The following is a 23,861-nucleotide window of genomic DNA, read 5'->3' on the forward strand; positions in this document are numbered from 1 at the left end:
AATGTTCCCTCCTGCAGACAGCCACCAGGACACTTTAATTTCTTTATTTTCTTCTGGACTTCTAATTCCCCTCCTCCCATATGCTGCCTACATGGATTATCACATGCTACTAAACTCAGTCTGGATCAGGCCCGAGGTAATTACTTTAAATACATAATACTGTGTGTGTGTGTGTGTGTGTGTATGTGTGTGTGTGTGTGTGTGTGTGTGCTGCTGACAGAGCGTGGTCCACTGCATTGATGTTTAAATGAGTCAACATTACTGTGTATATGATAAATATACACAATTGCGCAGGTTAGATCCACTAACAATAAAAACATTCATTTCCTGTTACCACCCTGTTTTGTTTGACTGTCAAACATGGTAAAAAACCTATTAAAATTTAGACGGTCCTAGCAATTAGCAAAGCTATTACAGTTGCTGTGAGGGTAACCACACATATGCAAACACAGACACACACAAGACTATGTGCAGATGTTTACTCGCAACTATTGTACATACACTGTCTCCAAGGTTTATTCACCAGCCAGGAAAAGCATCTAGCTAAAAACCGTGTGATGTGAAACATTTTATAGAATAGCTACTAAGGAAGAGTGAAAATATCAACATGAAGATATTTGTTAGTAACATAATTTATAATGTTATAACTTTTGGAAAATATTTTTCATACTTTATGATCGATGAGAAACACTTAAGGTTGTTTAGGTATGCTGATGACATGGTCTTAGTTGACCCTAAGTAGACAACCTTTGGTGAAGCTGCCTCTCTGATCCACACCACAGCCTTTCAAATATGGTGTCACCTTAGCCAACTACAAATCAATGTGGTCAAGACAAAAGAATTAATTAACTTCACAAAACAAGATCTGAAAACAGACTCAGTTTCACCGGATTTAAATACTACTAATACTAATATTTAAATACTTTGGTACAGTTCTGGACTTCCAGTTGAGCTTCTCTGAAGATACAAAGTATATTTTCAAAAGTTGCTCACAGCAACTTTATCTTCTTAGAAAGCTCAGTGACCTCAGTGTTAGTTAGCAGATTTTAGAACTGGTGTGCCGATTATATTAGGGTGTTGTAACTTTTCACCATCCAGCCTGGTATGGTCACCTGAACTGTAGCTTGCATGAACTTTCTAGGATTGTGTCAGCGTCAAGCAAAACAGTTGGTAAACCCTGAAAGCCTTTGACTCAACTTTTTACAGAAACGACAAAGAAGAAGGCAAGGAGTATCCCGGCAGACATGGCAGTGTACATTCTTTTGCCACAGTTATCCAAAAATGTGGCTCAAAACTATGGCTCTGTCTCCTTTGGAAAGTACCGTCCTACCTACAGCAAGTAGCAGAGTTTTGGACTGAGCAGCTTTCTAAAGTAACTTGACTGCAGACGACTTCCATTAATGACTAAGGATAAAATGTTACAAAGATGGACTTGACACAGTATGTCAGCCACATCTAAATCATGGACATATGTTTAAAAAATGCAAACAGATTTCCCATTGATAGCTAGGACAATTTGAGTCAGGCTAAAGCCCTGCATTTAAAAGCCAAAACAATACCATAAAAATAAGCAACCTATGTTTGAGAACAATCCGAAACTCCAAGTTCATAATTGCCATGAAATCCTACTGTGGCTGCTGCAATAAAAATAATAATGAAATACAATCAGCTAATAAACAGAAATATAATAAAATAAGATCAGGTCATAACGGTACACCATACTTTATGCCACCACCATTGACCTTGTTCTCACTGCAGGTCAGCCATAAATCTGGGGAGACAAACACAGCATGAAGAATGTTTTGTTCTTACTGTTGTTATTGTTTTAGTTTTTACTGACATGCCGTCAAACCATATCTGACGGGCATTATACTCAATATAGTATTTCAGCTGTAAAAGCTGTTGACATCAGTACTAGTAGAACACTGGGTTTTCCACTAATGATGCAACTATTGTAAGCTCATCTCTAACAAAGTTTTAGGCACCATGCCTGAAAAATTATACAATAAGGTTTCAAAAATAATATTAACTACGCTGTAACAGACACAGCCCTCAACTATTTGTTCATGTAAACGTACAGTATGTACAGTGTCTCAATGTGTTAAAACTGTGTTAAATCATGTAACGCCACTGTTTTCACACTCAAATAAAGCTCATACAATATGTATTTTTCAATATCTACTGTGTGGTAGATTGCTTTAATATTGCCAGCAATTATAGCCACATCCAACAATGAGGTGTTTACATCAGCCCCTTTTTAAATTAAGAAACTGTGCATCAGGTTTAGTTTGTTCATGTTGCTCCCTGCTGATGTGTGGCCTCAAAACCAATTGCAGCTGTTTGCATTTAAATAATTTAACAGGCCAATTACTGTAGTCATATATCCGGGAGTGTAATGTTTAAAATGATAGATCACATTCAGTAGTACTAAAGGAAGCTGTGGAGGGATCTGACTTTCTTTGCCACATCATTTTGAGAGAAGAAACAAAGCAGGGAAAAGACCAGTCTCCATTTTGTTTTTTTCCCAAGGACACAGAGGAAGGAAGACACTTGCACAGAATTTCTGCCCAAATATGTCCAATTCAATGAGAGATATTGCCAATCAGTCAGACACACACATACATGTACACGCGCGTGCATGAACACACACACACACACACACACACACACGCACAGGCAGTAATAAACACTGACATTCAATATACACATAGAAAAAAAGAGCACACACACCCTCAGCCTGGGTCGAGCTAATATTCACGCGTGTCAGGTGGAACGGTCCATTCAGGGTGAGAACAGAGGGGTGCTAGTGTGCAACCAGGTCTAGTCTGGTTGATTTTAATGGACCAGTGGTGTAGTCCGATAAAGGGCAGCCATCTATCTGCACCCACCCAGTCAACTCTGACACTGTTTCCAAGGAAACGCCACCCGCGGGAGCTAGAAAGGGAGGGTGGGACCTTGAGGGAGCATATTCTCCTGTGCTGTCAGAGTGCCAGGAGGAAGGAGAACAGGGATGGAGTGACAGAAGGGTGGAGGAGTGGAGGGAGAAGGGAAGGAGAGACAGAAGGGGGGATGGGGGATAGAGAGGAAGGGTGCACCAGGCGCCTCACAGGGGTTAACTTTAATCAGACATGACACACACGCACCCCAGGAAAAAAGAGTGACAAATGCAACTAGAATCACACACTCGCATAGATACACTTTCACAGGGAGAGAGGGGCTGTCACACACATACTGTATGCACAAATGACATACAGCAGACACACTGTGTGCAGATGTGTGCGTGCATGCGTATGTGCGAGCAGGCATCATTTCCCTGCATACGGGTAATGCAGAACCCTTTGCAAAATGTGCAGCAAATACAAAAAAATGACACATCATATTTCATTTTCAGATCGTTTTCTTATGCTTTTCTCCAGACTGGTGGAGAGACAGAAAAGCCACTGATGCAAACGGCTGCGATAGAGTCGCCTTCCCATTGCCAGGCCCACTGCATCATCATCCAGAGACCAGATCACACTGTCACCTCTAATAATGTCACACATTAACAACTTCATCATTCATCATATGGGCTGTGTCAGGTATTTGTTCAGCTTGATTCATTCATATGCAGAGTATACTACTCCTGAAGCTTTAGAAAAAACACACAGAGACAGTACATAAAATGAGAGCTCCAATGTTTCTGTTTGTGATCTACAGTATGTGTGTTAACTAGGACTGAGTATAAAACCTCAGTATGTTTTGGTACAGACCAAAATGTGTCAGTAACACAATATCAAAACAGTAGAGTATTGGGAGTTGGCACTGAATGTCTAGATACGTTCATAATATTGTTTAGTTTTACTTTGATTTAATTTTTTTGCTAATTTTAGAGGTTTGAGTTCTGCTCTATAAGCAGGTTTGTAGAAAATTTAAAAAACGACAACAAAAATTGTGATAGCATTACAGAAACTCGTGCACTGTATCTGTACTAGTATAAAAAATGTAAAACCCAGGCTAGTGTAAACAACTTAAAAACCTTGAAAAGTGATATGCTGGGACATGCTGTATCTTCTCTAATGTATTTTTTTTTCTAGTGGTACATAATATGAACTTTGTTGTTTTTCCCTATAAGGGTTCAAACAATAAATTGGCCAGGCTGATATATTGCCAATATCATCATAGAAAAACTTACAGTACCACAACACCAAAGACATGAGGTAATTTATAAACAGTGATGCCATAGTTTGCTGACCTGAGTACTGACACGTTTATTTTTCAACTGTAACATATATTGCTCAGTGCATGTGACAGTTCTTTAAAAAACAAAACAAAATTGAGTCCCTATCAAATAAAGAAATATCATGTATGCTTCAAAACCACTGCATCAATCATTCCCTCCTTCAGCCATAACTAAGATATTGATAAGTTATATACAGGTCATCCTGGTGCCCTTGAGGGTTATACTTTCTCTAACTGGCTGCCAGTCATTAGCAGTCTCAAGTAATGCTGTGTCTAACATTATACATTTGTTCAACTTTTGCCTGAAGAAATGTGTCAACATAACTAACAAATACAATATATAAAAATTGTAGATTGAGTAAATCAACAATCTGTTTAAGTTAAACTTGGGGGGAACGTAATGACTAATGAGAACAATTTATCCTTGTTGAGCCTCTCCTGATCACATGCACTTATACTTTATATTCTGTAGTACACTCCACTGCCATATAAACATACCATTCTAAAGTCATTATCACCGTTATTACAAATCCTCACTACATAAAAACCAGTCTACACAGCACTAAACTACATTGAACTACACCGGCCCGCAGCCGCTAGCACCAATTAGAAGGTGTAATCTCTGCACATCTATCTGCCAGGAGGCCTGGGCACAAACGCTGAGCAAAGAGAGAGAGGGAGAGAGCAGAGGAGAAAATAACCATTATTATTAGCAGACAGGGCTGTCTGCACTGGAGGCCTGATCACCTTCTTTACACACACACACACACACACACACACACACACACACACACACACACACACACACACACAGACACACAAGCTCAGACTCTCTGGGCTCTGTACAATCAGATGACACACACACACACACACACCTCCTATTTGCCTTGTAATTTTGACTTTATACGGACAGTTAGGAGCACCACTGCTTTTGTTGTGCAGTCTGTCGCCGTACTGTAATTGGGAAGTTGTAAAAGCGAAGGATTTCTCATCCATCTCTGTCCTAATGCTGTCATCCTCCTTCTGCCTGGTTGCTGATTACAGTCTGTGTAGTGTCTAGCTGTGTAACACTGACTTAATGTTATTTTGCTTGAGCAGAGCCATTGCAGCGACCCAGATGTCCATATACTATAATCTAATCTAGGATGATTCTGGCTCTGGATTGGCTAATCCAACACCACTCTTCCTAATCTGACGTCTAATAGACAACATCTGGACAAGACAACATAGAAAATACGGCCCAGAGACAATCTGATTGACTTGTTTGGGAACAGTAATCTTGTCTGTACAGTTACTTTGTTCATGTAAGCATCGATGTATCTGCATGTTTACCACAAAAAAAGACGGCCAAATCTCATCTTTATTCTGAGACAAAGCCGACAAGGACACACTACAGGGACGGTCTGGCATTTAGTGTTTTGAGCGAATTATTTCACTAAAGCTTAATGATGTGATTTTGTTGTACCTTTATATAATATTAACATACCAGTTGAATAAGTTTATGCTTTAGTTTGGAATTTGGAAGTAAATAATTAAATTGTAAATAATGAAATAGTTAATAAATAGTTAAAAGACACTCCTCATGTGCACCTCTTCTTTTGCCACACAGCATGTGTCTCACTGCATTCACACCTCTACCTAAAAAGAAATGAATAAGTACAGAGTCTATTTCTGCTGGTGTCAACACATTCCTTTGAGTGTATAATGGATCAAATCATCAATAATCAATTAAATGTGTCACCTAGTAGAGGCAGCTCCCCTCATTTCAACGGCTCTTTTTCCTTCAGTCCACTCTGGAGGTGTTATACGACCCCTGAGTAGATGCTCCCTGCCTTTTTCAAGCTGCAGAAGACCTTCTCAAAGAGCATAGCAACAGACCCTGTAAAAATAGGATTGGTTTCTCTGAAGCTGACTCGACGCCACAGATACAGCACACACACTTCACTTCATTGATTATGCGCCCAAGCCCCTCAGAGCCCAGCTTTACAAGAGATGTCTTCCACTCTTTGCCTTGCTCACTCTCCTTATAGCTCCCATTTTCACCCTCTCGCTCAGATTTGGAGCCATTTACCTCACAATCACATCAATATTTTAGACCTCCTGGATGTGGAGACTTCCCCTTTTTTTGTCCATTTCTATTGTTTCCACTGCAAAATGAAATGTTAATGTTATGTGGGCATGAGGGACATGCTGTAAACATAGGCCAAAGACAACCACGGCAGCCATGTTGTAAAAGTGAAGAAAACTAAGGCCATCTGCATGGGTGGATCCTGTCTTTGAGCAAAAAACGTCAAGACTTGAAAGTTGCTTTGATTTACAGAGTCTCTATTCAAATGGACAATTTGTTATTAGTTACAGTAAGGACAACTGCAATTACAGTTACTGGCTGAGCAAATTTGGAAGTAACAGTGTTTGACTTAAACAACAAATCCCATGAAAACACTGAAACCTGATGTTTCTTATTCCTCTGTGCCATGAAGCTCATTTTTTGTCCAAAAACTATTTAAAGTAACTCCCACATACACCGCCCTGCTGCTGTAAACACTAGTACACTAGTGCAACAAACTAGTTGTGTTATTCCACAGAATATAGTCCCCAACAAAAGAACTATTTGCTACTGTTCGCTAAAATGTTATTAAATTATTTAGCCTTTAAAAATAAGAAATAAACAAAACTATATATTTGCAACCAGTTTTAAAGATTTATATCTTCTGTAGGAACAAATGGCTTGAGGCCTAGGCAGAGTCAGAGTCAGTCAAAGTCAGAATACACTGCGAGATGGACTTGAATTCTTTTTTAAATATCTAGGCCTTACTGTTCTTAAACTCTTCCACTTTAGGTAAAAGTGTGGCACCTATCATTTTACTTTCACCTCCTGTTACTAATATGTTGTTTATTCGTTATTATGTTGAGCTTTTAGGAATGTGATGGATCTAAATTTTGAACTGTAAATATATGTGAATATTTCATACTTGAAATTGTTTTATTACATTCTTTGGATTTGGGGACATGACAACTCAGTGTATTATACGATATGGGGTCCACACACCGTAGTATGCTGGTATTTCACGCTAGCTTTCAGCAGCTATCTATTACCATCCGATAACACATTGAGAGAAGTATAAAATGCAGGCACCAGGGCAGAGGAGGCTGAGCAAACAAACACACTGAGAGGTGGGGAGAGAAAGGACAGATGTATTGAAAGCTGTTGAGTGATGTGCTTTCTCTTTATTGCAGTGCACACTGTTGACTGAGGGAGAAGGAAAGAAGGATATGCAGCTGAGAGAGAGGGAGAGGGAGAGAGAGAGGGAGAGAGAGAGAGAGGGAGAGTGGGAGGGAGGTGTTTCAGGAAGAATAAAATCCTTTCATATGGGTGTCAAGCAAAACAAGGCCAGACTGCACTGCACATATGGAAATGTGACACACAAAGTATGGCCATGAGAATACCTATAGTACATTTCTCAGTAAAGGCTTTTCTGTGAAATTAAATTCTCTATCAATTGTTTGGCAGCAAATCTTTAAGTCAAAATTTGATGGTAAAAAAAAAAATCGAAAAGCAAATCAGGGCTGATCTCTGATTTCAGAGTAGCTCAAATGCTTGAGTTATTTTTGGACAGACCAAATTTTCCAAACAGTATGTTCTCATTAATGGCTTCTCACCACATCTATTTGGGCATGATTTTAAAGAACTCAGATTATGGGTTATCCTGGATTATGCAAAGGACCCTGTGCACAAACACTTATCAGTTTCATTTCTTTGTCCTCCCAATGATATTCATGCCAAATCCCACAGCGCCGTATCTTTGCTCACAGCTGGCAAGTGTAACTAAAGGATTATGCAAGCAGCTTCTACAAGCAAATAGATTTCTCCCTACTTCAGAGGAAACTGCTAGTTATGCAGCGCCTATCTGTCCGCCAGGCATGCACAAAAACATGTCTCCCATTTTCTTTTTTTTTTCTCACTTGTTTCAACAGTGCATTTCAGAGGGAGATGGAGAGGAAAGAGGAGAACGAGAAACAGGAGAGTAAACAAAACAAGTACCAAACCAGCAGGTCTCCCACATTTATACTGTACGCAATGTATAGGCTCAGCCATTCTGCATCATCCACCTGAATGCAGAGGTGGTGACAGCTGTACAGTATGTCTGCACCTCTGCATTCAGGTGTTTGTTTTATTGGAAAATGGCTGCTGAAACAAGAGGATGGCTGAACTTCATCTGAACTGGATTTGCATTAAAGCACATGATTAGACAGGGCGCTCCCACCAGCTAACCAATTAGCATGCAAGAACACCATTGGACAAAGACAGATTATCCACTTAGCGTCCATGAATGAGCCTTAGTTTATGACTGATACCTCAAAGCAACAGTGCCGTGGGAAATATGTGAGGTGAAGCTCCAACTACTGCCTGCATATAAAAATTTCTGAAGGTTTCTTTCCTATATATGGTCCAGGTCAAGCATAGCCTATGATGGCGCTTTCTGATTCTCTGTGCGGCCTCCCCACTGGCCCTGAGGGAGATGTGTATTAATTAGCATTGATCTGGAGCAAGAAAACACAGAGCAGATTGGGACAGGTCCAAGGCTATCACAGATACAGGAGCTTACTTGAAATACAGCACAGAATACATTTACATTTTACATTTTAGGCAGCTAACTGACATCCTGATCCAAAGCAATGCACCACAAGTGCAACAGTAGAACAATATCCATGTAAAAATATCCACTCGGGTTTTTACACAGTCTTAAAAACAGCGACATGTTGCAATATTTGCTTTACAAACGAAGAATTATTTTAAGTTCTCAAATATTCTAGTTCCATCTTGATATCAACAAGTGTATTTTGGTATCTTTTAATACAAAACTTTTTCTGTCTCTCTCAGATATTCCTTAGTCCTTTGTTTCTAATCTACTGTACATTACTCAGGGTCATAGTGCTGATCTAGGCTCTCTCACCTGGATCCTTTTGACCATTTTTTTCTGTAATGACCTGAAAGCCATAATGTAAATGTTTCTAGATCAGCAGACCCAAGATGCATTCCATCTCTTCTTGCTGAGCAGGCAAGGCCTCTTTGAGCCATTAGGCTCCAAACAGCTGTGAATGCCTTGTTATGTGCACAGCAGTGTATCACTGGAGTCAGAGAGAGAGAGAGAGCTGGTAATATCTAATTCAGATAAAAAAAAAAAAGACATCTTTGTATGTGCAGCAAACTCAATTTAGGATTATTCTAGCCTTCTTGTCCTCTCTTCCTTTCTCTGTCTCCGTGTCAGCCAGGAGGCCTCATTTAAAATCTGTTCTTCTGCACACATTTTGTGCTTACGATCAAATCCCTGCAAAAGTTGTGACACAGCGCTTTTTCATTGATTATCTCCAAACTTCTGCAATACAGTTTTATTAAAACTAAAACAGATTTCTGCCGTATCATTATCCTTGATCTGATAAGCTCTGTCTGTGACTTCTGAAAAGATCATGTGCCTAAGAACATTTTTCAGATCCTGAACTAAATATTGTCAAACCCTCCCTTATTATGCTGTACATTTGCTCATTTAGATTTGCCTTGTGCTGAGGCAATATGTGCATGGCACTTTATGAGAGTGTGGTAGTTTCACGTGATTCAGCAGATCTTGTGCTGTGATAATCATTCTTGGACAACAGCAGCATTTTATTTTGTGACAGCAATGATTTTTTTTTTTTTTTGCATATGGCTAAAACTGTAATGCACTCACTAACACTGTAGATATAGTAATAAATCACAAGCACCATAAAACAACAGGAGCATATTATCTTCTCTTAAATTATAGTAAACTGGATATCTTTGGGTTTTGCATGGTTGGTTTGATGAAACAATATTTGAATATGTCTCTCTGGGCTTTGGCCTATTATATAGACCAAATAATTAATTTATTGATTGTGAAAATAACAGATTTATTTGAAAATTAAAAAAAAAAATCCTTGAATGAGAAAAACAAAGCTACTGTTCCAATAATCAAAACATAATTTTCAGCCACATTGGTTGGATAAACATAACTTTATGTTGGCAATCAACATGCAAAGCCCATTTGAGGTACACATGAAGGTCTGCTGTGCTTTTTGATTTGGCTAGTTGGTGATACTGCTTAATACTATCTCAGCCAACTGCAGAAAAGTCCAAGAAGAATCTCATCGACACCATATTTCCATTGTTAAGAGAAAATAGACAGAGGAAGGAAAGGAGAGAAAGAAAGAGAAATGGAGAGTTTGGCTGGGAGAACCAGACAACAATTACACTTGCCCTAGGAGGCCGAGGGAACCTGACCACGTTGCTATGGAAACTCAAGTACAGCAGAAAGTAACAGGAAAATCAATTCAGATTGAGCTTATCTCTCCCTCTCTATCTCTCCCTTCTCATTTCACAAGGGCTACAAAGCACATTTCCATTCTGAATCACATTTTAACTATTGCCGGGCTGATGCAGCACTAATCAGAACAAACACAGTGATTTTTCTTTTCATTCGAACTTAAATGACAGATGTGGATTATAGTTACCAGAAAAATACGTCTTCAAACGTGCAACTCTGAAACCGTATGAAAGAAAGATGCAGGCATGAATGTGCTACGACACAAACACAAATCACCCTCTGTCTCGGGCACACCATTCATCCGTGCTCTTTCTTTCCTTTCTCTCCACCCTCTTCACTCGCTCCCTCAGAGGGGCAACAGCAGCTGTATGCAGGTGATAAGCGTGTGCGGCGATGGGCGCTCGGCTCTGATTGGCTTGCTCAACTCCTACGCTGATGTGAAGATTGCAGGCTGCGTCTGTCAAAAAGGCCACTATGCTCGCGGTTGTCACCTCGTGACGTCACTGCCGCAAATGAGAGCTCGACCGGCCACATCGCGCCACCTTTAATGTTCATGACGCATCCCACTTACACTTAAGAATCAATCATAGACAGGAAGCAGGATGTAGTTTTAAATTATACGTTCATTGTAATAACAGTATAATAATGTAATCATAAATATATCAAATATATAGCTTAGGCTGGCTTTGAACACACACACACACACACTCACATGAACACACAGCTCTGATCATCTAACAGACAGTGAGGTTATGACAGGAACTGACTGCCTGTCGCCCATCCAGCTCCCTTGTTTTCACCACAGCCACTTAGCAGCAGCCTGCAGGGAGTTTGGGTGTTGTTTGGATCTTTAGTTGTTGGCTGTACAATGGCAAGGTGAGGTCAAAGACAGGCTGCAAGTATACTCAGTGTGTGTGTGTGTTTTTGTCTGTGTGTGTGTCTGAGTGTGTTCTCAAGGCTCATGCCAAAGAAGAGGCAAGAGGAGAGAAAACGAGCCTTGAAGAAAAATAATGATGCTTGATGCCTCATACATCAAGAAAAAAGATTGAGGGTCACCTTGCAGTGAAGTCAGCTGGTCATTTGCTACTGAGGGATTCAATCTGGAGAGCGGTTTGTCAAAATCACATGGGAAGTCAACTGAAACTGATATGATGCAGTGTGAGTGTGCAGTGCTTTAATATTTTTGATGATTTAATTTGCAATCATGCTTACATTTACTCAGTATATATCAAAATAGGAAAATACTCTTGTGATAATGATTTCAACCACCTTACACAGACCTGTGGTTTTGGATACAGTGGTTTTAACATAGAAAACCAACCTGTACTGTTGAAAGGAAATAGTCATGTACTTAAAGTGGTAATATCACCAACAAGAGCTCATCTTTATACAGATGAACTAATGGTTCACACCCAGAAGACTTTTTAAAATCTAATGGTCAAACTCAAAGCAGCAGAGGCTGAGTGCTCTTGACTATTAATCTCAAGAATGGGTCAAGCCCCAAAAACTCAGGATCCTACATTTCCCATGATGCAACACAATAACATCTTTCACTGGTCAATGCCTGCCTGGTCAATGCCTATGTCTTTCAAACTCTGCACTCCCAGTTTGTTACACAGGCTTTCTGGTAAAAACCAAGATCATTTATTTCACACAAACGAAGAAGAAGATATGACACATGATTTTCACTGAACATTATTGTGTAAAATCAATGGATGTCCCATTTTAAGGTTCTGAGACAAATTTATAATGTATAGATGCATTAAGGGTTTTGTGGTAAAAAGCACTCGGTCAGATCTCTCCTTCTGACTAGTGTCCAGCAGATGCTTTATAACCATGATCATGTCTAATCAGTGTTACAGATACCCAGCATGGGGCCACAGGCACCAAGGCTCTGTGTGAAAGTTTAAAGAGGCTCAATGTGATTTACTGTATTTTACCACCCTGGGAGAAGAATAAGACCATGTATTAATCCTTGATTGGATGGGGAAAAAATGGAGTGAAAAATCCGTATTAGGTCAGCAGAGTGATTTGAGTTATTAAGTGCCTTTTTTACTCTAATCAGTCACTTTTAAGATGGGATCAGACACTGTTGCATTATAGGATGCGATTGAGCACACCAATTTGTCTCCATTTCCCCCAGCGCTTCAGCTGGGAACATATGGGCAGGTTCCTCCATGAACCATGCCACCTGTCACTGGCACACGCACACACATACATGGTCACAGGGAGTTTGCACCTACACATCCACAGTCATCCAACAGCCCACATCCAGGAGAGTTTATAAACAGAAATTAATTGCTTGTTCCGGCTGTAATTAGCTCACACCATGCTTATTACTAATCTGTGTCTTGGCCCGACGCCAGGCTAGTTCTGGCCCGGCTCCAGTCCATTTTCAACAGTGTTGTTCTACAGTAATCCATAAGCTCTGGCAGGATGGACCCGTTCCACTAACTGAGCTTCACTCAACTACACAAACACACACACACACTAACTTTTTTATTTAAAAATCATTTTATTAACCTATTACTGTATTACACTGTCTATAAATGTATATTCCTGCAATTTCATGATTCCATAACAAACTGTGTAAGATCCACAATAAAGTAAAACTGAATGTGGTCTAGATATACTACACTTAGTTTGAATGGATTTCATACGCGGAACAACTGCATGATTCATGAAGTATAAAAAAGACTTAGGGCATTACTGTAAACCAGACTCTTGCACTATAACGACAGCACACTCTACCAAAACAGTGCTGATTTAAGCTTCTGTCTTCAATCCAAGTTGAAAACAAAGGGACATCCCCATCACAGAAAGCCAAATTGCCTATTAAAGATGAGAGCATGTTCGGTCTCCCAATGCGCCCAGCCATCAACACCCTAATCATTCCCTGCCTAAACAGCCTAATGGCTGCCATATTGCTACTGTTTATTAGTAAACACTGATGGAAGAGTGCCCGCTTCACCAGTTGTTGATTTTGTCTATCCGTATGGAGTATCAGCTGGGAATCACAGCCACCGTGCCAAAATGTTGTCTGCTGTTCAGTCTCCCGTCACTAAACAGATTGCTTTATTGTTTTATGTGCACAGTGATTGGGATGTCAGTAGATGGCTTAATATAATACATAAACCTTAGATAAAACATACAGTAAATTTGAGAACGGAGAACAACCCTTCTGCTGGTGTTTCCACTTCACTCAGTTCTTGTACAGATGTATCATGAAAGAGAATGTGAAAGTAAGCAAGAATTAAAATTTGTATTGTTTGCATTGTATTTCAGCACAAATTACAAGTCTGAGCCAGAAGGACGTTCCAAAGATGACCTTAGGTTTAAGATGCTTTTGGGAAGCCCAGTCCAAGATCGATTTCCCTCCATCTCTGTCTCAGTAGCCCTGCTATTGATCCTTATCAAATATGTATCACGTCCTCAAGCTTTCACCACAGCTAAGATGGAGACTTCAAACACCACCAGCTCAAACAGAAAGTCAGAGGAGTTCTCGGTTTTCTACTTTCAAAATGGCAATCCTCATAGCTGAGGGAAGATGTGAAACAAATGTAAAAAGACTATAAATGTGAGCCACACCATTCCGAAAACACAACATATTATCAAAGCTTTAAAATAAAAATGTAATCACAGCTATTTAAAAAGCTGTAACATCAAAGCTTTCAAAATAACACTGAATGAATGCAGTCCTAAAGCGAGCTTTACAAAAGACAGTGGGTTAAGTCTTCTACAAAACGTAACGGAGAGACACACCGAGCACACAATACATGAAGAAAACAACCCCCAACTATCTCTGCTCTAACCTCACTTCTTACTAAAAGGGTCTTGTCTCGTCCTCTTCCAATTCCCCAAACTCCCCTTCACACAGCACTCATATGTTGCAAATGCACAAAATGCATCCTTCAGCTCATGTTCCCATAATTCTCTGTGGCAGCAGCGTGATTAATGCACACAACTATTGATTTTTTTTCTTCTTTGCTCTTTTTTTTTTTTTTTTTCAAATTTCTTTCAGGATAGTGCCCCCCGCCCCCAACCCCAAACACTTCCTACTTGACAGCATCACACCATGCACACACTTTCACTCACATGTACAGACGATGACTGTACATTTAAATGAGAAATAAAAGCACAGTAACAGCACCCTTACAAATGCACATACTATGCAAACAATAAGCATCCCTTCTCACTTAGCTTTCAGGCAGCTGTGTGTGAGTGGACTGGGAAAAGGGGTGCAGTGAAAGACAAGGGTCAGCATTTCACTAACTGCTGATCTGTGTGGGAGGAGGGGGGACCAAAATGATAGGCTGTGTTGTTTTCATAGGATTTCACTGCAGGATGGGTGGAGTAGCATGCAAAAAAACCCCCCAAAAAACACATCAATGCACCCACAAACACAAACTCAGATGCATACATGTACGGTATATTTGCACGCATGTACATGCACACATACATGTTAATATCTAGAGCTTCCTCTGAATTGCTATGTGCCTACATGCAGGGATCATGCACTCCTGCTTGAGCCGTGACCCATTTTCCAGCCCCCTAACAACAAGATCAACACACCATGTTTGTGTGAGAAAAACAGAAAACTGGAGAGAGATGGAGATTGAGAAAGAGAGGCAGACTGAAGGAAGAGAGAATGAGAAGGGAAAGTGTGAAGGGAAGAAAAAGAAGAAGACAGAGGGAAAAGATTGTGTATCTAATGTGATGCAGTCCCTTGTTTACCAAAGAAAAAGCCTCGCCCACTCTCCTCCTCTCTACCTTTTCAAATCTCCTCCTTAACCTCCTCTCTTGTTTCCCCAACTCTCTTCTCACTTCCTTTCCTCTAATCTGTCCTCTTTTCCTCTACATTTCTTTGCATCTTCTTTCCTCCCAAGCTCATTTCTACAACAGTGCCCTCTTTTCAAGGTTGGCCTGACTTTGGGTGTGTTGAATTTACAGCCGCGTCTCCGCCTGCCTCTCAGTGCCCTCACTGTCAATCTCAGTGAAAAATGGAGGTGGTGGCACATCACTGGCATGATAAATTCCTGCTGAGCATTGATCCTGTAAACCAAACAGCTACAGTGGCCCCTTTGAAGACATCCTTAACATTCCAGCGACTGAGCTGGTGGCTGGTTAAGACTGTGATTCTATTAGCAAGCAAACTGTTTAATTAGCCTCTATAAGCACTCACAAGAACCCATGAGAGAGGAGTGAGTAGAATGCAAGAGTGCTGAGGCACTTTCATCACTTAAATGCTAAACGCACAGTTGGGAGGCGGCCGACGTGAATGTGACTGAAAAATGTAACTAGAGATTTTTTTACTGATGCCATGAGTATTGGATGGACTTATTTGCATAAAGCAAATAAAAAAAACAGCATTTTCCATGCAGGAGGAAATTGACTGGGGCGCTGTGCCAAGCAGGTTATGCAATGAGATGAGAGGAGGAGAGAAGGCCGATAGTGGAGGAGGAGTGGAGGATGGAGAAGAGAAGAGAAGAGAAGGGAAGAGAATGAGGGAAAATATGAAAGAAAATAAAGTTAAGAAGAAGAGGGATGGGGGAAGAGGAGCCTCTCTATTGTCTCCAGTATAAGTCAAACATAAACAATGTCAGAATCTGACACTGTTGGTAAACATATATTACGACACAGATATCCTATGTAATTGCCCTCTTTTCAATTAGTGTGAGTTAAGTCCAACTAGGAGTGGCCAGTATGGATAAAATCAAATATCACGTTATATGTCATTTTTTATCACATATCAATATATATTATGACTTAATACCTTCTCTGGAAAAACCATTGAGAAATTGCTCATATATAATATCAACTGAAAGGGTATTTTTGGCTTAACAAACTAGGGCTGCAAACAACGATTGTCTTCACCATCTATTAATCTGCAAAAAAAAAATATCTATATTATTGGGTTATTGAAATAGTTAATTTTCTGTGGATCGACTTATCAGTCAGTCGACGAGCCATTGTATCTCTAAAACAAAGAAATTTAATACCTGTCAAATGAAAGTATGGATGAAAAATATCAATATAAAAATCCCAAATTGTCATAAAGCCATCCAGTTTGGTAAAATCTTTATAATATTGCCCAAATCCTAGGAAAAAAGTAATACATGTTAAGATCATGGAATATAGAGACACATCCAAGAAGTAGGAACGGCTTATGGAGTCATCCCTCTCCACTGGCCTCGTACTGAGCCAGTGTCTTAAGACAGAACAAAGCTTCCCATCCTCCATCTCTAGTCTAATCTCCAGCCTGAAAAGATGAAAGGCCTGCATGTTTGTTCCAAGGAGGAAACCCTATCTCTCCAAGACAGAGGAGACCTCTCTACATCCATTCCTCTTTTCTTCTCTCCTTTTTTCTCCCCATCGTACCTCACCTCTCCTCACCTTTCCCCTCTTTTCCCTGTCCTCTCCTGGGGCGTTATACAGGCTGCCTGTCTGGCCTGCTCTTCCTTATCTGTAGCCGTGTCAGGCTTCCCACTGGATGAGTAACTGAATGAAGGTGGTGGTGTGCTGCTGCCTTAGCCTAGGTGCAGTTACATTTGACCAGATGGGTCTTTTTGTTATATGAAATCTACAAATTGATCAAATGTGGGCTCTCTGAATGAAAACTGTAGGGCTGCAACAAGCAATTATTTTCATTATCGATCAATTGATGATTTTTTTTTAATTGTTTGGTCTATAGAATAGCAGCAAATTGCAGATATTCAACTTAATATCATAGAAGACATAGAATCCCAGCAGATATTCACATTTAGATGCTGGAACCAGTGTTTTTTTTTGTTTTTGTTTTGTTTTGTTTTTTTGCTATCTTTGCCTAAAAATCTGTTGAATTATCTGTTGATCAAGTAACAGATCAATTAACCAATCACTTCAGTTCCAGAAAAGTGTGAAACAAATTTTCAAACAGTGAATGAATCACATGAACATGCCAGGTCTAGATGTGTTTATCATGAGTGATGCTCAATTTTGAGAAAATGTGTCTAAAATGTGTGTAATTATGACACCTCACCCTGTATTACTCTAACCCTAACCTAAGTGAACCTATGTGTTTGGATGATGAACAGAATCACATTCAGTTTTACTCTCACAAATCCATCTGTAATCATTTGGTATTGGTCTTCAAATTTGCAAGTTGCCTACACTTACAGAAAAAGATTCAAATGGATGCAAATGTTGACACGTGCATAAAAAGCTCTGAGAGAGGTACTGTGAGTACACTGTAATTAACTACAGAGATTGTGTTGACTCTACGCTAATGTTGCTTCTATATCCGTAAAACATAAGAAAAGTCAACAAGAACTCACTGTGTGGAGGATGTATACACACAATTTTACACGTTGGATACAGAGGAAAATAATCTGCACCAATCCTGAGCTGATAGGTTACAACTAATACCATACGTTAGGAGGACTCAAACTGCTCAAATGTTACTGCAAGCGAACACAGAATTCATGCTCTAATTGTCCAACTTACACATGCATGCATCTTAAAGGAGAGCGCAAGGTCTCAGTGACAACATGTTGTTCGCAGCTCATTCAATATCTGAGCACTGGCTTTGCTGAAGCTCTTGTCTGCAACCAAGGCCGCCAAGCTCATTACGCTCCCTCATGTCATGAATGATGAGAGACAAAAAAGTTTAGGAGATGGAAAAACACACAAAAAAAAAAAAAAAAAAAAACACCCCAGCCCCATCCCTTTTCAAAAGCGCGGCCACTTGACATGAAAACACATGGGAGCATGTAAAAGAAAAATACAACTAAACAGATACACACGTGTGCGCACTGACACACAAAAAGGTGCATGTGACACATATGCATTAAATAAAGGTCCACCATATAAAATTCTGGCAGCAACACAGTAGGACACAGCTCAACTCCTCCCCTCCGCACTCTACTTTCTTTCTCTCTTTTTTTTTTACCTCTTTCATCTCTCTATTAGCTCTGTCAATTGTTTATCAAAAGCAGCGAGGAGGCGATTGGAGCCGGGCATTTGAAAGCTCGTGCTGCGAGATCCATTTTAAAATTCATGACAGGTTAATGGTATGTTAGTGGCAACATTAGGACCCAGTGAGCTTGCGTCGTGCTCATTCACATTGAAAACAGGCTGCTTCAAATGACTACTAAGCAGTCCTCATTCTGAGAGGTAATTCATATTGTAATTAACTTTTCAATCACAGCTGATTAATTAAGACAGGCCCTAGTCTGTAATTATGCATCTATTTTTGACCCTAATGTGGATCACTAGATATTCAAAGATTTTGCGGCCATGATTTAAGCCACTTTCTTCTCTAGATGCAAGTTACTGATCTTAAAAAGCACCACACGATATTAAACAAGCACAGGCAACACACAATCAGTAGTGGTTTAGATGTTTCAGGGAATCTAAACTGTGGATGTTGACCAGTATTAGGAAAACAATCAGGTGACATCATCAGCCCAAATTTTTTCACCAAGAATTGCCAATGTGCTCTCATCCTGGTCTTTTTGTGTCTCGACTAAGAGTAATATCTTGAGCCTCGACTGTTCTTCCTCCCATTGTGATGCACAATGCAAGGGTAGGGAAGTGCGCTTGATGTTACCGTTCCCAACAAAAACCTGAGATTAATAATTCAGTGTGGCTGTGGGATAGCTTTATTTTGTGTCCACTGAGACCAAGTCTTCTTTCATGAAAAATTGAAAAAAAAAAAAAAAAGAACAGAAAAAAGGGGGGTGGGGAAGAAGTCGGAAAACTAGGCTGGGTCAAACTGCACCCAGTTGCCACTGTCAAGCCCTGTTGGTGCCCTTATGGTCTCTCTTGCTTTTCGCTCATGCACAAACACATGCACAAACACACTCGCGCACACACATCCTTCTAACCCTCACTCCTAGAGTAAACATACCTTCTCCATAACAGTGCGAGGTGAATCCGCTCATGCATCACAATCTACCATCAAATATTTATCACGGAGCAGCAGTGATTTTGACCGTGTGCTCATGCTTTTGACAGCACTCGCCTGCTGCAATACTTATTGGAGTAAACACGGACAATCCAATATCGTTGTTCCTTTGAATGCTTGTGAAAGAACTCAAAAGAACACAGAGCATACAATATAATCCATCAAAACTTCACTGCATATTCTATAGGCTGTCAGACCTGCTGGGAAAAAAAAGGAAAGACGTCATTGTAGGCAGTACAACAAGAGCTGATTTAAGAAATGATTAGCAATGACTGGTTTTTCAATATAAAGGAATGGCACATGTACATGAAAAGCTGTTTTTGCACACACATCCCCTCTCTATCGCTTAAATTTTGCCCAACTTGACCAACCATCTGACGGACGGAGATGTAGAGGAGTTAAAGCAGTTTATCCTCATGATGGACCATTTTTTTTCAACCACAGTTGACATAAACATTATCTCTGAGTCTTGTCTACATGATTCATTTCATTTACAGAACCTAATCATATCTGCATGCTGCATATTCGCCCGCTCTCCGTGACATTAGGCAATGTCTTCAACTGGCAGCTCGCACTGAGTAACTTGAGTAACCTCGAGTAAATAAGTCGCTGGCATGGATCAGAAGACACATCTTCATGCTTGAGCAGACACATTTAAAATGCCACCAAAACACCGTCCCAGATTCTGCCCTCAGTCAAATGACATCAAGTGCTCACTTACAGGTCCCTAAACGCCTCAGTATGAAGCAAAATCAGCCAGCGGGCAGTACATGGAGCAATCAAAGAGATAAGCATCCCATTTAACTTGAGTAAAAATCCAACCCGCAGAACATTCTGGTGTCTTGCGTTATCATGCTGCGCCACTGGATTCAGACAAGGAGGGTAACTAGGTCAATGATGCTATGTAAACTGTTCCACTTTACCCCTTGCTGGACTCAAAATGGAGTTGGCTGAGGTGGAGTGCGTATAGGAGAGAGAAGCTTGGTGATTCAATGTGACAGTTATCAACATCCTCTGGCTAGTGAGAGGACAGGCCTGTACAGAGCTGCAGAGCCCCAGTAATGGCAGACTACAACAGTAAACAGGTAAGAAGATGACTCACAGTGAAACAGAACATAGTGTCCAAAGAGCAGGGAGCAGAGCAGAGCAGGGAGGGGGCTGAGATAAACAGCCAAAAAAAAAATGGCAGCACACCTCTCTCTCTCTCTCTCTCTCTCTCTCTCTCTCTCTCTCTCTCTCTCTCTCCATCAAACATTTAATCTCACAAATTTGTCATTGCAAGGGTGGCCAACAAAAAAGGCTTTACTTGTGATCTTTCATAACTGAACAAAGTTACAAATGTTGTCCATCATTTGAACATTAACACTGGCATTTTACCTTGACATATTACACATTAGTCCTGATTTTGAACAGGTTATTCACTGTATGTTGCTGTTTTTTAAACATTTTTTAAGCACTAAAACCTCTGTGTTGAAGGGCCCAGCTGAACAAAGTTCTGATGCATTCCTCATCTTACCTGAGCTGAGTGAAACGGTGTCTTTCTCCCATGATACAACAGTGACGTAGGCCTCAACAGAAGCAGGGATAATGCACTTGAAGACGGCTACACTGCCTCTCATAGCCTTCTGGTCAGCCACTCTGACTGTGTAGGGTTCCCGTGACACTATCAAAAGGAGAAAAAGCATAAATACATGAGAGGTCTCATTCATAAGAAATCAGTTGTGTTTTTGTATTCTTCTTTTTCATTTTTGGGGAGAGGGTGGGTATCTAGATTTGGACCCAAGGATCAAGCTCCCCTCTAGTAAAACTTCAAACCTGCTGAAGTATGAGGCTCACCCCAATAATGCAACGCTAACGTTTCTGTTCTGACCACCGCATCTAATTATTTCAACTTGGTTTAAGAGAAATGATGTCTTGTGCATCACTTTGGCGTGGCGGACTGGCCTTAAGACTACAATACCAATAAACATTGGCCACCATTGCTATGATGAAGAAGACAGTAAGAGCGGTTAGTTCAGCTTATCTTTTCAATCACTTATCTGGTGCAAGATATCCAATCACTAACTGAAATCATGCTCCAATCACTCTGAGCTTTTGCACTTTGACAAAGATACATGACAGGGTAATGAAGATGTTGGAAACCTGCACTAAATTCATTTTTACTACACACATTTATACACTCACATTAATTTGTCTTTCAAGTGTTTGACTTTACCTGTTGTGCTATTACAAAAAGCACCACCACTGGTACAGTTGCTGCAACTACAACAATTACCCTTTCTTTTATTATAACTATGATTTTCATATCTTCTTCAACAGGTGCAAATGACACAAAATTTTCGCTCCTCTCAGAACATCCTCTGCTAGTACGACTACTTTTTCTCTCACTGCTACCATTACTAGAAGTACTCCTGCTACACTAAGCTCTCCTCTGTGGACTCACCAGCTTTGATGTGGACATCCTGACTCCTAATCTTGCCAGAAGGGTTTTCGGCAGTGCAGTAGTACGTGTTGTCGTGGATCAGCTTGCTGAAGCTGGATGGCAGGAAGTTGAAGATCTGGAGGGTTCCATTGGGGTGGACATGGCGGATGCCCGGGACATCGTAGATCTCCTCGCCGGTAGCCAGATACCAGCGCAGCGAGGCAGGCGGCGCACCCCCAGCAGGACAGGGCACTGAGGTCCCTGTGGTGCTGGCAAATACTACCTCTTGCAGAGATGCATTGACAAAGTATAAGCTGGAATGTAGGTCCTCACTGAAAACTGCAAGAGAGACAACACAAGATGCTTGCTTTTACAACCATAGATTTGCACAATTTTTAGTATGCTGTAGTATTATCTAAGTTCTTGTGTTTATGCATTTGTTCATTGGCATTGACAAGAGACATTGAGATGATAAAAAATGTCAGATTGTAAAATATGTACTTTTTGTCCCTCTGTTTGATATTTGAGTGTGAAAATGTTTATTTCAAATAGCAAAAATTGGAAAGCACAAATTAATATTCCGTGAACATCATTCACGGTAAGTACTTCTACTTATGTGACATGATCATTTGTTTTGGATTCATCACTATGTTCCTATCCCTGGGACTTTGTGAACATTAAATTAACATAAACTACAATCAATTATGAAATAAGGTCAGCTGCCTTGATCATATTCCATTTTAAATTTAAGTCATCACAGTAAAGAGAGTGACGTTAAATGTAGTTTGTGCAGTGGCATTCTCTGGAGGATGAGAAAAGGGTAATAAATGTCAGTGTTGGAACAGTTAGCTTCAAAGTAATCTACAGATGCTTGATTTCTGACTGAAGAAGCCAGCAGCTGTTTGCAATCTGAGGTTCTGTATTTATGAGAGCAAGTCTGTTTGTATTTTTGTATTTCAGGCAAGAATAATTGTATATACAGTATTTGTGAGTGTGTATCTCGCTTGCTATCTCAGCCTGGTGACGAGCCCAGAGGCTCTGCACTAAATGGCTTACAGTGGCACTGGCAGCTGGCTTGGATCCTCCCTGGGGAGAAAACATTTTAGCACTTCATAAATTCCTAACAAGGTTTCAAATTGCAGACGATTCCATGCGTTTCTCTGCTCCAGCAGCTCTCAACCAGCAATGAGACAGTCCAGTGACCTGCTCATGTACATACACTCGCACATCCACATTTGTTGTTACAAATGAGGAATACTCATTCAAAATGATTAGCACACTAAAGATCAATACTGCAGCATTTTTTTCTACAAGAATTTGTCGACATATTGGAGAGCTGGCCATTTGCAACCTTTCTGAAATGCAAACAGCTCTGCACTCTCTGTGTTGCAGAAGCAAGCATATGCACTGGTAAATCTATTTTACCAATGCAGATAATGTGGACTGACTGTGCAGGGTTTTCATCCACATTAAAAAGGTAAGCAGAGGAGTACAAGTCCAATAACTAGCTATGAAAACATATATTGTATTCTTTATGGTTATCAGAGATTTCTATGTGCCTCACTCCTCAATTGGAATTAGCAGATATCCACATACAGTATGATATGATAAAATACAAGTGAGAAAGTAATACTGTAAGCTATCCTGCCCCGACAGATACAACAGAACACAGTTACATGTAACTGTATACAGCATGAGGGAAACTTTACCTGTATATGGTGACATCATCTAATAATGAAAGTTTTGACTGTGTGACACAGAGTTATATAGTGTTTTCAATGTCAGGAATTTATCACAGACTTGCCTATATCACCCTTTCCACAACAAACTAATTTATTGGGGTAAAATGTCTTAGATTTTCTAACACAGCACGAAAGTGAAGTGGGCCAACTGACTGAGTTTTTTCTTTTAGCTAGCTAGCTTGCAGCTTCCGGAAGGG

General features: G+C 40.2%; 1 protein-coding gene across 1 annotated transcript in view; it reads right to left on the minus strand.

Annotated features, from left to right (window-relative positions):
* Nucleotides 1–23,647, minus strand: part of LOC111239102 (Down syndrome cell adhesion molecule homolog) — a 98,264-nt gene extending 74,617 nt beyond the window's left edge. Inside the window, exons 1-4 of the mRNA XM_022768893.1 lie at nucleotides 23,632–23,647; nucleotides 23,274–23,303; nucleotides 21,944–22,261; nucleotides 21,017–21,163 (exon numbers count right to left, since the gene is read on the minus strand). Of these exons, the coding sequence (XP_022624614.1) occupies nucleotides 21,017–21,163; nucleotides 21,944–22,261; nucleotides 23,274–23,303; nucleotides 23,632–23,647 (511 nt within the window). The remainder of the gene's footprint in view (nucleotides 1–21,016; nucleotides 21,164–21,943; nucleotides 22,262–23,273; nucleotides 23,304–23,631) is intronic.
* Between the last annotated feature and the right edge of the window lie 214 nt (nucleotides 23,648–23,861).

This window comes from Seriola dumerili, unplaced genomic scaffold, assembly GCF_002260705.1.
Source record: "Seriola dumerili isolate Sdu_G_001 unplaced genomic scaffold, Sdu_1.0 BDQW01001888.1, whole genome shotgun sequence".
Lineage (NCBI taxonomy): Eukaryota > Metazoa > Chordata > Actinopteri > Carangiformes > Carangidae > Seriola > Seriola dumerili.